General features: G+C 46.6%; 1 protein-coding gene across 1 annotated transcript in view; it reads right to left on the bottom strand.

Annotated features, from left to right (window-relative positions):
- MACO1 (macoilin 1) overlaps positions 1–16,557 on the bottom strand; it is an 83,495-nt gene extending 66,938 nt beyond the window's left edge. The window contains exon 1 of the mRNA XM_077295921.1: positions 16,025–16,557. Coding sequence (XP_077152036.1) covers positions 16,025–16,104 — 80 coding nt within the window. The 5' untranslated portion in view covers positions 16,105–16,557. The remainder of the gene's footprint in view (positions 1–16,024) is intronic.
- Between the last annotated feature and the right edge of the window lie 485 nt (positions 16,558–17,042).

Here is a 17,042-nt window from a genome sequence, read left to right as displayed (position 1 = left end):
GAAACCGAATCAGTCAAAAAACGGATGGAAAACCGGACGAAACGGATAACAACCTGATGGAACGGATCCGGTTTCTTGCCGGATCCGGACGCCTGATCCGGCTACAAACCGGATCCGATCCCACAGGTTTTGCTAAATATGCCGGATTGGACGCTGCGGCGCGATGCCGGAACCAGCATGTGGCGAAAAACCTAATGGATGAAAGCAGCCTAATGTGTGCAGAACAGGCTGAACAATTTACAAGTCTTCATCTTAGGGTAAGATCACAATGGGCATTTTTTTGCTTTTTTTATACTAATTTTCAGCTGCTTTTTACAGTACCAGCAAAGCCTAGGAGATTTCAGAAATCTCATGCATGCACGGCAAACACCGCTTGTGATTGGTGGGGAAATCATCCCCGCCGGTCAGAGAGCCGCAGTTCCCACACGGTCAGCTGTGATTGGAGGTAAAGTTTACACTTCCGATTACTGGTGTCAGCTGATCTGATGGGACTACTGCTCCCAACATCTGACACCTACAGCCGCTAATTACAGTGAGAGCAGGAGCGGTGGATGGTAGCATTCATCTGCCGCTCCTGCGCTATAAATAATTTAAATAAATCGGTGTAGGTTCCCCCCTATTTTTGTTAGCCAGCCAGCCTAAACTCACAGCTGGGGGCTGTAACCCCCAGCTATCAGAAAGGCTAGTTATCAAGAATAGAGGGGTCCTCATGCTTTTTTTAAATTTAAATACCGGTAAATAATTTTTTAAAAACAGCATGGGGTCCCCGTCTGCCGCTCCTGCACTGTATTCATCTGCCGCTCCTACACTGTAAATCAATACGTTAATTTTGCCGCGAGGCATTACTGGGAACGGGAGCATCGAAAGCAGCAAGAAGGCTGCGGGGGACGCCAGAAGGTGAGAATATCAAGATTTTTAATTTTTTTTATTATTTTTAACATTCTTTCTTTTTACTATTAATGCTGCACAGGCAGCATCAATAGTAAAAAGTTGGTCACGCTTGTCAAAACACTGTTTGAAAAGTGTGACCAACCTGTCAGTTTTCCAAGCAATGCTACAGATCGCTTGGAAAATGCTAGCCATCTGCAAGCTAATTACGCTTGTAAAAAGCTAGTCTTTAGCAGAAACATGCATGCCAATTCTGCATGCGTATTTCCCGCGGCAGGGAGTTGCAGAATTGCTGCAGAAATTCTGCAATGTGTGTACATAGCCTCACTGACTAAAACCTCCGGCATAGGGCTCAGACTTGTACCACCATACAGGTAGAAAATGGCATTTTATGCACAATGTAAAAACTTACACCACACACACTATACTTTTTTCAGGTGGCTCACTGTAAAGAAAAGCATTTTCTTACACAGTAAAAGTCTATCTCAACAAGAACGGAGCACTGTGGATACATCAGATATATACACCTGGAGGTCTTCCTGTGCCAAAGATCCTCTACCATCATGAGGCTACGCACCTCTTCTATACTGGTTTACAGCTCATTTTCAGGAATGGTCAGGCTAAGCTGTCATGTTGAGAGCTCACCATCTGCTCGGGTTGACAGCCATTTAAGAATAAGAAATAAACTAATGGCTTTCGCCTTCACTCTACCAGCTCATATCCACAAGTTACACAACTACAGTAATATATATGTAAATTCTAGAAATGATGAGGCAGCAATCCGGGCTTCAATGAGAAAATTGGATCCTCTATTTACCCATGTAGCTAATATCTTGCTACAACAGTAATAAAAGTAACGATTGGAATTGAACGATTTGTCTTATTACTGAACAATTACTGTTGGAGTGTGCTGGGTGTCAACACTACATCCTTTTTACCACAGTTCTGCATTGTAGATTTCCGCCATTTAGTCCTATAGATGAAACAAAAGTTGATCAGTAAAAGAAAAAAATAATAATTGCAGAGTCTGTAAACTTTGCTAGTAGTTGAAGCTGATAACAGCTGATTTGTGAAAGTGTCAGATGCCCACCGATCCAAGAAAGCCAGTCAATGATATTGTGAAGTCAATGACTTAAGATATTACCATTACTGCTGATTACTCTGAAGCTCGCCACATACCATAGACTAATGACAGCTGAACCTGCTAATATCGATGGGTTTAACCAACAGTCAAATGTGTATGGGGTCCACAGACCACAGGGATCCAATAGGTCTGATTTCAGACTGCTGATTCATTTGCCTTCATACAGATAAGCCGCCACCCAGGTTGTCTGACCGTGGCTCTCATGGAAGACATGAGCACTTTGTAGTGAGCGCTCCTGTGTATGGGAGAGCTAGCTGGCGGACAAATGATCGGCCACACCAACATTTGGCCAACAGGCAAGCTGTATAGGAGGGAACATCAAGGTAGTCAGAAATTAATTAGACAGGCCAGTGATGATCGCTCGGACCCCTTATTCCATCATTACCATGCATTAATAATTCAGTAGCCATTTTGTAATAGCACGCTCCTGTGCAGCAGTCTGATGTTTAAAGGGAACCTGTCCACAGATTTTGCCGCTATAAGATGCGGCTACTGCCTTTCAGGGCTTATGTACAGCATTCTATAATGCTGTAGATAAGCCCCTGGTCAGACCTGCAAGTGAAGAAAGCATTAAATTACTTACCGGTAATGGCATTTTTCGGAGGCCCATGACAGCACCACGAGAGAGGGGATCCGCCCTTCAGGAACAGGAAACCTACAGATACAAAAGGGCGGCACCTCTCCTACGCATCAGTTGGATTACAGAGCTTGAGAGGACCACCAAGGTTAATGGCACATAAAATATATACAACTCTAACACAAGTCACCCATGTGAAAACTTTTAAGTGGAAGAAGTGCGCACCCATACTTTAAGGGAGGGAACTAAGAGTGCTGTCATGGGCCTCCAAAAAAATGCAGTTACCGGTAAGCAACTTAATGCGTTATTTGGACTTCCATGACAGCACCACAAGAGAATTACAGAGATGTAAAACTAGCTTAGGGAGGGACTACAGGCTGCAGCACCCTTAACCCAAAGGTAAGATCTGAGGAAGCACCCATGTCCGATCTATAATGGTTAAAGAAGGTGGACGGGAAAGACCATGAAGCCGCCTTACAAATCTGGTTGATGGATACTCCAGACCTTTCTGCCCATGAGGATGCCATAGCTTGAGTAGACTGCGCCCTTAAATTCTGTGGAGCCGGACTGACACTTGCTGTATAAGCTAGAGAGATAGCCTCCCTAATCCATCTCGCTAACGTACATTTTGAGACTATGACCCTTTCTAGAGCCCTGGAAGGATATAAATAAGGCATAGTCTTTCCTCCAGGAATTAGTGACAGATAGATACTACCGTATATTAAAGATCTAATCTCTAACGTGTGAAGTTTCTCCTCCTTCTGATTAGTAGGACTCGGGAGGAAGGATGGAAGGGCTATTTCTTGTGATCTGTGAAAGTCTGAGGTAATCTTTGGCAAGTAAGCATGGTCTGGCCTAAACACTACCCTGTCATTCAATATGTGCATCTAAGGAGGAATCCTAGAGAGTGCTTGAATATCACTGATCCTACGCCCTGATGTTATAGCTATTAAAAAGGCCACTTTGAGGGATAGAATCCTAATAGAGGCAGATACCATGGGTTCAAACGGGGCCTCCATCAATGCCGAAAGGACTAAGCTCAAGTCCTACGATACACACCTTGGGCCTAGATCTACCAGCTGCCTTTATGAATCTGGAGACCCAGTAGTTACTAGCGATGTCGCAGCTAAGGCTAAGTTCACATTAGCGTTGCGTCAGGCGCAGCCGCGGCGACGCCTGCGTCATGCGCCCCTATATTTAACATGGGGGGGCGCATGGACATGCGTTGCACTTGCGTTTTGTGACGCATGCGTCACTGTGGTGCATGCGTCAGGGCGCAGAGGACGCTGCATGATGCAGTTTTTTCTGCGCCAAAAGCCATGCAAAAGTGGACGCATGTGTCACAAAACGCTGCGTTGTGCATGCGTTTACATTTGCGTTGTGCGTTGCTGACGCTGCACCGCACAACGCAAATGTGAACGTAGCCTAAATAAGGCACCAACGGCCAAAACTTGCACTTTAAGGGTACTAGTGGCAAGACCTAATTCTAGACCCCTCTGAAGAAATTCTAGAATCTGTCCTATAGGTACTCCCTCTTCGATCTTAAAGTCAGAAGTGGCTAGAAACTGTCTTTAGGTTCGGACATAAATTTTAGTAGTGATTAACTTTCTACTTTTCAGTAGGGTGGTTATTAGATTTGGGGAGAAACCTTTGTCACTTAATGCCCTTTCAAATTCCACACCGTCAAGTGGAGTCCTGCTACTCGTGGATGGTTGACTGGTCCCTGGGAGAGGAGATCCGGAAGTGCCCAGGGATCGCAGACCGACATACAGTACAGACCAAAAGTTTGGACACACCTTCTCATTTAAAGATTTTTCTGTATTTTCATGACTATGAAAATTGTACATTCATACTGAAGGCATCAAAACTATGAGTTAACACATGTGAAATTATATACTTAAAAAAGTGTGAAACAACTGAAAATATGTCTTATATTCTAGGTTCTTCAAAGTAGCCACCTTTTGCTTTGATAACTGCTTTGCACACTCTTGGCATTCTCTTGATGAGCTTCAAGAGGTAGTCACCTGGAATGGTTTTCACTTCACAGGTGTGCCCTATCAGGTTTAATAAGTGGGATTTCTTGGCTTATAAATAGTGTTGGGACCATCAGTTGTGTTGTGCAGAAGTCTGGTGGATACACAGCTGATAGTCTTACTGAATAGAATGTTAGAATTTGAATTATGGCAAGAAAATGCAGCTAAGTAAAGAAAAATGAGTGGCCATGATTACTTTACGAAATGAAGGTCAGTCAGTCCAAAAAGATTGGGCAAACTTTGAAAGTGTCCCCAAGTTCAGTGGCAAAAACCATCAAGCGCTACAAAGAAACTGGCTCACATGCGGACCGCCCCAGGAAAGAAAGACCAAGAGTTACCTCTGCTTCTGAGGATAAGTTTATCCGAGTCACCAGCCTCAGAAATCGCAGGTTAACAGCAGCTCAGATTAGCCACCAGGTCAATGCCACACAGAGTTCTAGCAGCAGACACATCTCTACAACAATTGTTAAGAGGAGACTTTGTGCAGCAGGCCTTCATGGTAAAATAGCTGCTAGGAAACAACTGATAAGGACAGGCAACAAGCAGAAGAGACTTGTTTGGGCTAAAGAACAAAAGGAATGGACATTAGACCAGTGGAAATCTGTGCTTTGGTCTGATGAGTCCAAATTTGAGATCTTTGGTTCCAACCACCGTGTCCTTGTGCGACGCAGAAAAGGTGAACAGATGGACTCTACATGCCTAGTTCCCACCGTGAAGCATGGAGGAGGAGGTGTGATGGTGTGGGGGTGCTTTGCTGGTGACACTCTTGGGGATTTATTCAAAATTGAAGGCATACTGAACCAGCATGACTACCACAGAATCTTGCAGCTGCATGCTATTCCATCCGGTTTGCGTTTAGTTGGACCATCATTTAGTTTTCAACAGGACAATGACCCCAAACACCTCCAGGCTGTGTAAGGGCTATTTGACCAAGAAGGAAAGTGATGGGGTGCTACGCCAGATGACCTGGCTTCCACAGTCACCAGACCTGAACCCAATCGAGATAGTTTGGGGTGAGCTGGACTGCAGAGTGAAGGCAAAAGGGCCAACAAGTGCTAAGCATCTCTGGGAACTCCTTCAAGATTGTTGAAAGACCATTCCCGGTGACTACCTCTTGAAGCTGATGAGAGCATGCCAAGAGTGTGCAAAGCAATCATCAAAGCAAAAGGTGGCTACTTTGAATAACCTAGAATATAAGACATATTTTCAATTGTTTCACACTTTTTTGCTAAGTATATAATTCCACATGTGTTAATTCATAGTTTTGATGCCTTCAGTGTGAATGTACAATTTTCATAGTCAGGAAAATACAGAAAAATCTTTAAATGAGAAGGTGTGTCCAAACTCTTGGTCTGTACTGTAGTTCTTAGCCACGAGAACCAAGCCCTTCTGGGCCAGAAGGGGGCAATTAGTATAATCCTCGCTCTGTCTTCCCTGATCTTCCTCACTACCAGAGGCAACAGTGATAGCGGAGGGAATGCATAGGCCTTGTTAAAGTCCCAGATTCTCAGGAAGGGGTCCACTAAGAGGTTTCTCCACTGGATTCAGAGAACAAAATTGATTTACTTTTCTGTTTCTCTGGGTGGCAAAAAGGTCTACCTCTGGCAGACTCCAGATGCGGACAATCTGGTTGAAGATGGCTCCATTTAGAGACCATTCTCCCTGCCTTAATATGTTGCGGCTTAGAAAGTCCGCCTTGGCATTGTCTTTTCCTCTTATGTGTAACGCTGTTAAAGATAGTAAATGTCTTTCCGCCACTTGGAAAAGGCGTTTTATAATTTCCATCAGGGGCTCGGATCGGGTCCCACCTTGGTGGTTGATGTAGTCCACTGCCACCTGGTTGTCCAATAGAATTCTGACACGGTGATGCTGTAGGTACACAAGGAGTTTTTTTAACCGATGGTTCTACCGCTGATAATTCCTTCAAGTTAGATGACGTTTCTATCTGGGAATCCCACTGACCTTGGACCACAATATCCTCCATGTGGGCCCCCCACCCTGAAGGACTGGCATCTGTGATTATTATACATGATATACGATTTTCCCAGGGAACCAGAGGCCAAGGTATCCTTGTTAAGCCACCAACTTAAGGAACTTATGGTTGATGGACCCAGTGTCATTTTGCCCTGCAGAAAACCCCCCCAGGGTTCTGTCATTAATTAAAATATCCATCTGAAGGGCCCTTGTGTGTAGCTGAGCCCACTTGACGGCCGGGATACAGGATATTAGGGAATATAACAGGGACATGGCTTGTCTAAGGGTCATAGAGGGCCTATTTACTGCCCGAGAAACCTGGTGACGAAGGCGAACAATTTTGTCAGGTGGTAGGCGACATTCTTGATTTACAGAATCAAATACGAGACAAAGGAATAGTTGAACTTTTACAGGTTGTAAACGTGATTTTTCTGAGTTTATTGACAACCTAATTGTTCCAGAGTGGACCTTGATCTTGTTACCTGTGAAAAGCAATGATCAGCCGAACTGCCTATGATTGGGAAGTCGTCTAACTAGGGGACAATTAGGATGCCTGACTCCCGAAGGTGGGCCATGACCTCGGCAATTAATTTAGTGAAGACTCGTGGAGTGACTGACAGGCCAAAGAGGAGGGCTACAAACTGAAAATGAAGGACCAAGCCCTCTAAGGATACTGTCACTCTCAGGAAACGCTAATAGTGTGAGTAAAAAGGCACATGATAAGCATCCTTTAAATCTAATACCGCCATGAAACAATTTTGAAATAACATTTTTATTGTCGAGCCAACTGTTTCCATTTTAAAGGGGCAAGTGATAACAAATTTATTGAGGGACCGGAGGTTGATGATGGTCCTGTAAAAGTTATCCAGTTTCCGGACCAAAAACAGGGGAGAGTAAAAACCTCTACCCCTTTCAGATTCCGGATGCTCCCTCAGGACCCCTTTATGACACGGCTTAACTACTTCATCCTCCATGGCAGATTGCTCTAGATGGGAAGAGCGGAAAGGAATTAACTTGAATTTATCCCCTGGAGTAGTGCGGAATTCAAGTTTAAGTCCTGATGAAGACACCCTGCACCCAGGCATTGTTGGTGATTCGCGACCAGGCTGGATAGAAGTCCGGCAATCTTCCCCCTACGGGGACTGCTAGTTATTGGAAGGTTTTTTTGCATTCTTGAGAACAACATCTGAACATAAAGCCTTTACCTCGCTTCTTCATGTCATCCCATCTGGGACTGTCCTTAGTGGGTCTCCCCCGGCCAAACTTTCTCCTACTGAAAGGGCGCCGGTAAGAAGAGGATAAGTTGGGGAATCTCTTCTTTTCGTCTCCCGCCTTATCCACATTGTCCAAAACCATGCCGAAAAGGTACTCCCCCCTCACAAGGAATCACGCAGTGCTTGGATCTCGTTTATGGATGCCCCCTAGCCAGCATTTTAACCACAGAGCTCTGCGGGCCGCGTTGGAAAGACCCGCTGCTCTTGCCGCCATCCTAACCGAGTCCACTGAGGCATGTGATAGTAATGCCGCGGCTTCCTGGATTGTTGGAAGGACCCCCAGAATCGTCTTCCGAGATGTACCCTCCTTTAACTGAGTCTCAAGCTGGTCCAACCAGACCATCATTGATCTAGCCGTGCAGGTGGATGTGACTGCTGGTCTAAGGAATCCGGCTGCCATCTCCCAAGTTCCTTTAAGGAAGACATCTGCCTTTCTGTCCAGGGGATCTTTCAGGGTCTCCATGTCCTCAAAGGGTAGTGAAGATTTCTTTGATGCCTTGGATACCGCTGTATCTAACCTAGGGGCTTTGTCCCAAGTATTAACGACCGGGTCATCAAAGGGGTATCTCCGCTTGAGAGCCGGAGGTATGGAACCCTTTTTTTCCTGCCTCTTCCACTCATGGAGAATCAGTCCCTGAATTTTTTCGTTCAAGGGAAAAAAAATTACGTTTTTTTCTGATCCAAACACTTGAACATGACGTCCTGTAAGGATAGATCCGTCCCAGGCTCTAATATCCCCATTGTTCCCCTAACTGCCTTTACAAGTTTGTCCAGGAGCAGGCAGAAGAGACCTGAGTTTTCCTCTGATGAAGAAGCAGAGGGGGATGAATCAGAGGAATTATCAAATTCCGCATGACCCGCCGATGAATCTGGTTCTGGAGGATCCATCCACCTGGAACTCTCCCCTTGAGTCAGGGATTTTATGGACTCCCTCACTTCTGTCCTGATGATGTCCTTCAAACTCGCAGTGAAATTAGGAGTATCTTCTGCCACCGTCTGCTGGATACAGGGGGGGGGCATAACTTTTTTGGACAAGAGTCCGGTAGAGTGCATCCACAGAGGGCGCATTCCCTGTGTTTTGCCTTACTCATACATTTCTTCCCCGGATTCCCCGCGGTGACCCGGAAGTGCCTGCCAACTCTGCCCCCGACGTCACACAGGCGACCCCAATGACGCAGAACGTGTCAGAGGCTGCCCTAGAACGCCGAGGAGAGAGCCAGGATGCACCGCGCCACACGCTGGACCCAGCTGGAGCCCACTTCCGCACCGTGGGAAGCCGCAGAGACACAGGCAATATACTCACCCCACTTCCGGAGACGGCGATCCTCCGGACCCCGCTCCCTGCTGCTCGTTCACAGACGTGCTGTCCATCGAGGACCACCGTGGCACTTCCAGGACCCCCATACCGGACGAGGTAGGAGACCCCCCCGCTACCTGAACCGACCGGCCGGGCCTGGGATCCGACGTTCCTGTAGTCTGTAGGAACCCGTCCCATCAGGAACAGGAAACCAACTGATGCGTGGGAGAGGTGCCGCCCTTTTGTATATGTAGGTTTCCTGTTCCTGAAGGGCGGATCCCTTCTCTCGTGCTGCTGTCATGGGAGTCCAAATAAAATAAGTTTTATTATACTTACCCGGGGGGCAGTCCGGTCTGATGGGTGTCGCATGTCCAGTGCATCCCATCTTCTTGCGATGTAGCCCTCCTGTTGCTTCCTCGCTCCCCAGCATCGTGCTCCTGCGCATGTGTACGGATCTGCCCTGTTGAGGGCAGAGTAAAGTACTGCAGTGGGAAAGGTCAGAGAGGCCCTCCGCACTGCAGCACTTTACTCTGCCCTCAAGAGGGCAGATCAGTACACATGCACAGGGCGGGATGCCAGGGACCCATGAAGAAGCAGGAGGTCGGCGTTGCAAGAAGATGGGAGGCGCCGGACTCGGGACACCCATCGGACGGAACTGCTCCCCCCCCTCCCCGTTCTTCACTTGCAGGTTGGACGGGGGCTTATTTACAGTATTATAGAATGCTGCATATAAGCCCTGAGAGGCAGTGGCCGCATCTTATAGCGGCAAAATCTGCTGACAGGTTCCCTTTAAGGAGGTCTGTAGTGTGACTGAACCGGATAAAGGGGTCAGAAAATGGTGTGTAGCCTGAAGCAACAGCTTTCACACATCAGTCCTTCATGTTATTGCATCACATCTTTCAGAAATTCAATTCTGATGATAAAGAGGAATTGGTGTACGCAATCGTCTGTTTGGGCAACATACACATGGGTATCTGCCATGTTTGAGGGTAGTATCAGAGTCCTGATACCATCCAAAGTGCACTTCTGCATTTAGCACGGCCTGGGAAAGCTCAAACAACGTCATGACAGCAGAGCCACCACAAACTATTGTAGCTGCTGAAAACAGATGCTAAATGTCACCCACCGATGCTTCAGTAACAAGGGAGTCCCAAAAAGAGCCCTGGAAAGGTGCCATCACATTAGTCATTATGCCTGCGTACACAAGAGCAGAGACATGACAGGACCTTTACCATGGTGCCAATATTTGTATACAGGGAGCCAAAATGGCCAGGGATTATCTCTTGAGATCAGGCCACAGTTCTTAACAGAAACTTGAGTGAGAAAATAAATCACGCGATTAAAGCTGCAAATTTCACTGTAATATGTGTTTATGGTCAAGTGTACTGTTTGTGAGGTTGGTCAAAATACTCACAAACTACTGCACATTACCCAGAGCAGCGGGCATATGTTGTAGCCAGGACCCCTGCCTGTTCCGGCAGGAGCAGCAGAGACATTTTAACCCCTTAAGGTACCTTCACACGAAATGACTTTACAACGAGAACGACAACAATCCGTGACGTTGCAGCGTCCCGGATAGCGATATCGTTGTGTTTGACACGCAGCAGCGATCTGGATCCTGCTGTGATATCGCTGGTCGTTGAATAAAGTTCAGAACTTTATTTGGTCGTCAGACCGGCGTGTATCGTCAGGTTTGACACCAAAAGCAACGATACCAGCGATGTTTTACGCTGGTAACCAGGGTAAATATCGGGTTACTAAGCGCAGGGCCGCGCTTAGTAACCCGATGTTTACCCTGGTTACCAGCGTAAAAGTAAAAAAAAAAAAAAACAGTACATACTCACCTGCGCGTCCCCTGCCGTCTGCTTCCTGCTCTGACTGAGCGCCGGCCCTAAAGTGAAAGTAAAAGCACAGCGGTGACGTTACCGCTCTGCTGTTAGGGCCGGCGCTCACACAGTACAGGAAGCGGACGCCGGGGGACGCGCAGGTGAGTATGTACTGTTTGTTATTTTTACTTTTACGCTGGTAACCAGGGTAAACATCGGGTTACTAAGCGCGGCCCTGCGCTTAGCAACCCGATATTTACCCTGGTTACCCGGGGACCTCGGCATCGTTGGTCGCTGGAGAGCGGTCTGTGTGACAGCTCTCCAGCGACCAAACAGCGACGCTGCAGCGATCAGCATCGTTGTCGCTATCGCTGCAGCGTCGCTTCGTGTGACGGTACCTTAAGTGACAGAGCCAAATATTTGAAATCTGACCAGTGTCACTTTATGTGGTAATAACTCTGTAATCCTTCAACAAATCCCAGTGATTTTGAGACTGTTTTTTGGCGACATTATACTTTATGATAATCGTACACTTAGGTTGATATGTTTTGTGTTTATTTATAAAAAAATATCAGAAATTTAAGAAAAATGTTAAAAAATTAGCAATTTTCAAGCTTTGAATGATTATCCCTTTAATCCAGATGGCCATACCACAGCAAACCATTAATAAATAACATTTCCCACATGTCTGCTTTACATCAGCACCATTTGTAAAATGTTATTTTACTTTGTTAGCATTTTAGGAGGTTTAAAAATGTAGCAGTCATTTTTCATTTTTTCAAGAAAATTTACAAAATTAAACCTGGATAAGTCCCTAAAAAAATTTAAAGTGCCTTTAGTGGACCCATATATTAGGAAACCCCCAAAACTTATACCATTTAAAAAAAAGCACCCCCTGACATATTAAAAGAACGGCTGTCAGGTAGTTTATTAACCCTTCAGGTGCTTTTCAGGAATTAATGCAAAGTGACATGACAGAAATGAAAATGTGTCTTTTTACCACCTAACTGCCTCTAACTTCTGAACAGGTCACTACAGCCGGCAGACTCTAAGGCCAGAATTTGGTTGTGAATTGCCATGGCAAACATCAGGACCACACAATCATGATCTCTGGGGACCGATGGGGACAAACAGGAAGCCCCCACACTCTGTTAACCATTTATAATGATGTAGTCACTATTGACAGCAGCATCTAAGGGGTTAAACAGATTTGGACGGTGCCAACACTGATCGTGGCTGATGCAGCACGTTGTCAGCTATAGTGTACAGCTGACAGCTGCTGGATTGACACCTGTATGGGGAGGCTATTCTCATATCTCAGGTCAGTTAAAACACGTATTGCTGTCATTAAGGGGTTAAAAGCACCATTAGCTACAGCCACATTTTTAATGAAACCATACACCCTCCTAGATGGAAAGTCAGAGGGCACTTTCCACTGCAGGTGTGGCGATGGTGAACCAGCACTTCCCAGGAAAATGGCTACTGATGACAACTAGATGCAACGGTTCGGACATTTTCATCGAACATTCGGTGACTTTCACATAGCCAGATGGAGGTCCGGATTTTGCAAATCACAGAAAAATATTCTCGTGGAAAGATTTGCACCTCTCCCATATTAGACCCAGTGCTAGTTGCCTTACAAACACTGCAGGGTGAAGGTGGCCTCTTCATTGGGGGACAGGGACATTAGTAGCACCTTTTGGAGGCCCTTTAGTCCCAGGGAAGCATTGGCCATAAGTCTCCCTACGTTCACAAGTAGAATCTGTCAGAGGCCTCTCTCCCAGTTCTTGTGCTAGCCCCTCACTAGTTCAAAGCCATCTGAAACACGTCTGCAAATGACGTCTTCAGTTCCAGGTCATGCAGTAAGGCTGGTTTCACCCTTGCGTTTTGATCTGCAGCGTTTTTAGCGCTAAAAAACGCATGCGTTTTTTTTCTATACTTAACATTAAAAATGCATGCGTTTTTTAGCATGCTTTTTGACGCGTTTTCGGCAACGCATGCGTTTTTTGACGAGTGCGTTTAGTTGCAGAAATGCAACCTGTAGTAATTTCTAGCTGCGTTTTTTTGCCGCAAAAAAACGCATGCATTTATTCGCGGCAAAAAAATGTATTGCTGTCTATGTAAACGCATGGGTTTTTAAGCACATGCGTTTGCTTGCGTTAAAAACGCATGTGTTTTTATAGAAAAACACAAGACAACAAGAAAACTCTAAACACAAGAAAAAACAAGAAAACCCTAACCCTAAGGTTACTAGGGATCCTAACACTAACCCTAAGGTAGTGTAACATTAACCCTTAGGGTTAGGATCCCTAGGGTTAGGATCAGGGTCCCTAGGGTTAGGGTCCCTAGGGTTACTAGGGATCCTAACCCTAACCATTTCTGTTTATAGTGGGTTTTCTAGTTGATTTTGATGATTGGCAGCTGTCACCCACTTCTCAGCATGCGTTTAAATCCGCAAACGCAGGAAAAGACGCATGTAAACGCGGCAAAATGCCGCGTTTTTTTCTGCATGCAAAACCGCATGCGTCTAAAAAACGCTGTGTTTTGCCGCGTTTACATGCGTTTTTTCACCACATGCGTTTTTTTTTTTTTTTTTTAAACGCTGCAGATCAAAACGCAAGTGTGAAACCAGCCTAAGGCTCTTCAGATGGTCCATTTTTAGGATTCTCATTTCCTGACCTCTTCCCCTGTTAGGAGGTTGTTTGCAGATTTACATTCCCGTTGTCACTGTATGGCCTATAAGTTTCCCAAAAGGCAATGTGCCACTCTCTACAAGAAGAAACTTTACCCATTGAGCTACGTTCCCATGCCCATGATGCGCTTTTGATGCTGCAGATTTCCTGCACTCATTATATAAAATAGTCAAATTGCCTCTTCTGAGAAAAAGAGGACTTTATCTCTATAGCGCCACCTGTTGGAAGTAGCGATCCTACAAGTCACAATCAACCGTTTAACGAGTCGAGCAATATGACTTAGGATAAAAACCAAATTGTCTTTTATCCTAAGTCATATTGCACGACTCGTTAAAGGGTTGATTGTGACTTGTAGGATCGCTACTTCCAACAGGTGGCGCTATAGAGTTAAGTCCTCTTTTTCTCTGAAGAGGCAATTTGCATATTTAAATTCCCAGAGGAGCATTGCACGGCGAATAAGCCTCCTTACCTTGACAAGCCAGCTGGTATGTCACTCTCCATAAGGAGAAACGCTACCCCTTAGACCCTATATAAAATAGGTTACTTATATTTTTTTCAAAAAATATGCATGGCAAAAAAAAAGGCTCACCAAAAATGTAATATGGAAACATAGCCTTAGATGCTCTTAGCAGACATCACCATGTGACATTTTCCCTTAAACTAGGAAACCCCCGTTAAAAGTTACACCTTTGGTGGGAGAAATTATACTATAACGATATTAAAGGGATATTCCCGTCTTCAAGATCCTATCCCAATATGTAGCAAGTGTAATGATAATATTAGAAAATACCTCTGCTTAGAAGTGTAGTATAGTTCTTCTGATTAGCTATGTCGCTTACGCCATGTGCAGGGCATGGTTACAACTACTGATCTAGTGATAGCTGTTAGTGGTCACAACTATGGATAACTAAGCTACTACAATGCACATGGGGTAACGCAGCTAATCAGAAGAACTAAAATACATTTCTAATCGGATGTATTTGCTAACTATTTTATTACACCTACTACATATTGAGATAGGATCTTGGAGATCGGAATACCCTTTTAATCCTAGGCAAGAACTAAAGGGAACCGGTCAGTCACTATATTACCTAAACCTTGGGCAACACAAGACTGGTTCATTAAAAAGCCTCATCTTCCTCAAACACGGCAGCAGAAAGAGGAGTCCAGCTACCATAAGAAGAGTCTGTGGGCAGCGCCCATCACCTTCCTGCCCAACATGACAGGTCATAGGAAGAGACCGGTCATAGGAAGAGACCGGTCATAGGAAGAGACCGGTCATAGGAAGAGACCGGTCAGTCGAGTCAGACGAGCCACAAGGGAACCTCTTCTCCCTGGGCCTGGCTCATTTTTCAGGTAAAATGGTGCTTTCTGCAGTGAATGAGCCATCCATGTTTCATAATAGACCACAGATGACAAACATAAAGGGGGACTACAACTTTAAGTAACATAAGACTTTACCGTCTGTTTTTCAGCAGAAGAGCTCACAACTGGTGATTGCTTCTCAGATGACTGGTGCTAGTGTTAGGAGATGTCTCATCTTATCTCGCCGAGCAGGAACCAGATTATCAGATCGTTCTTTGACTTAAAGGGGGCCTGAGACTAAGCAAGGGATGCTGTATCCATAGGGCAGGTCATCAATGCAAGATTGTTGTGGTCACTGATCAGCACATGGTTTGGGGCGATAAAGTACGGTACTGCCAGGCAGCTGGCACACATTGCTCAGTGCCAGCCGATCCGTGAGGTGCACAAGTCTTATATGAAGGACCTAGCCGACATACAAGTCATCAGTCGTTTAGCTCCAGGCAGCCCCTTAAAGAAACAGTAGATCTTTGCATGTATTCAGTAACACACAGCTCTCCAGTCACTTGCCTAGGACTAATGAAAACCTACATTGCCCCCAAAGAGAAACACATGGCCGCCTAGTGCAGAGGCTCCTGGGGTCTGTTATTGTCACATAACAGCGCTGCAGCCAATCAGTGAGCTCAGCAACTCCGGAAGAACTGCTGAGCTCGGGTATCAGATGTAGTGGCGTCAGCGCTGCAGACAGTCACCGGGAGCAGCGGTGCAGCCTCAGAGCTGGACCTGGCGGAGGTGAGGAAGGCTTTGCTTGGGGGGACAATGCTAACGTGGCGGATTAATGAGGACCCCGGGGAGAAGTTTCTGGCTGCCCAGTTAGCCCAATGGCACAGTGCGCCCGCTGCCAGGAGCTGGCACTGACACAGCCGGCCATGTGTGCCCCACTCAGTGACAGGCCAGGCCCAGGCTTCCCTCACGGCCTACACGGCTGGCCGCCTCACCGCGCCGTCCCCGCTCACCTGCCGTAGATTCCATCAGTGATTCGGTTCCGTTTTAACGGGCGCCGGAGTTTACTGCAATCAGCATTCCGCCGCTTCATTCTCCCGGTGTCCACCTCCTCCAGCTGCCGCCGCCCGAGGCCTCCCCCGTCCGTCCAGACACCGCTCACACCGGCTCCGGTGCTTACTAGGGGCTACCCGCCCGGAAACGCGCCGATAAACGCATGGAAAGAAACCGATAGTAACGAGTTTAAAGGGTTTGAAACAAAGAAATAAAGATGGAGGCCCCTCCTCCTCCTCCCCTCAGCAACGGCGCAGCCAGGGCCGGACGGAACGCCAGCCCGCCCACTGTAGGAGTGAAGGCCAGGACAGCCAATCACAGCTTCCGAAGCGTTGAGCGACAAGAAGGAAAGCCAGTAGGGCACAAGGGCAAGCTGCCAATAATGACGCAAGGAGTTTTTCTGAAGCTTTGCTGGCCTTAGAAAGAAAAGCCGACCGTGTGGGCGGGGAATAGTAATGACTGGCGTCTGAAGGGACCAATTATACAGATCACAGAATGTACTGGGCGGGGCCATGTGGTTGGCAAGTGCAGTGCGCGGGAAGCCAGAGAGTGAAAGGAGAGGGGGCGTGAGGTGTCAAATCTTACAGCCAATCAGAGCCAATCTACAGGAGAGGGTGACAGCGGCATGTCCAATGACGCTGCAGAAGAGGAGGAGCTATAGTTAACCCTTCAGGTAGAGCAATGGGCTGAGGAGGAGCTATAGTTAACCCTTCAGGTAGAGCAATGGGCTGGTTTGTTTTGGGTTCCACGTCCGCAGGATGGAGGGCCGTACCGTGAAGCCCGCCCCCCGCAGGAATGGGGCAGTACTGGCTCCGGTCTGTCAGTACTGGGAGGCTGCGCCGTGTGTGGGGCTGAGCAGGGACATGGCAGACATGTAGCACTCCGGTCATGGCAGCGCAGAGCCACAGTGCTGGCAGCACACTCGTACCGGCCGGGTCACTGCCGGCTTTGTTCCCATAGCGATCCATGGGAACACAA

This window comes from Ranitomeya variabilis, chromosome 3, assembly GCF_051348905.1.
Source record: "Ranitomeya variabilis isolate aRanVar5 chromosome 3, aRanVar5.hap1, whole genome shotgun sequence".
Classification (NCBI taxonomy): Eukaryota; Metazoa; Chordata; class Amphibia; order Anura; family Dendrobatidae; genus Ranitomeya; species Ranitomeya variabilis.
The sequence above is the reverse complement of the archived record's forward strand: the minus strand, read 5'-3'. Positions and strand labels throughout refer to the sequence as shown.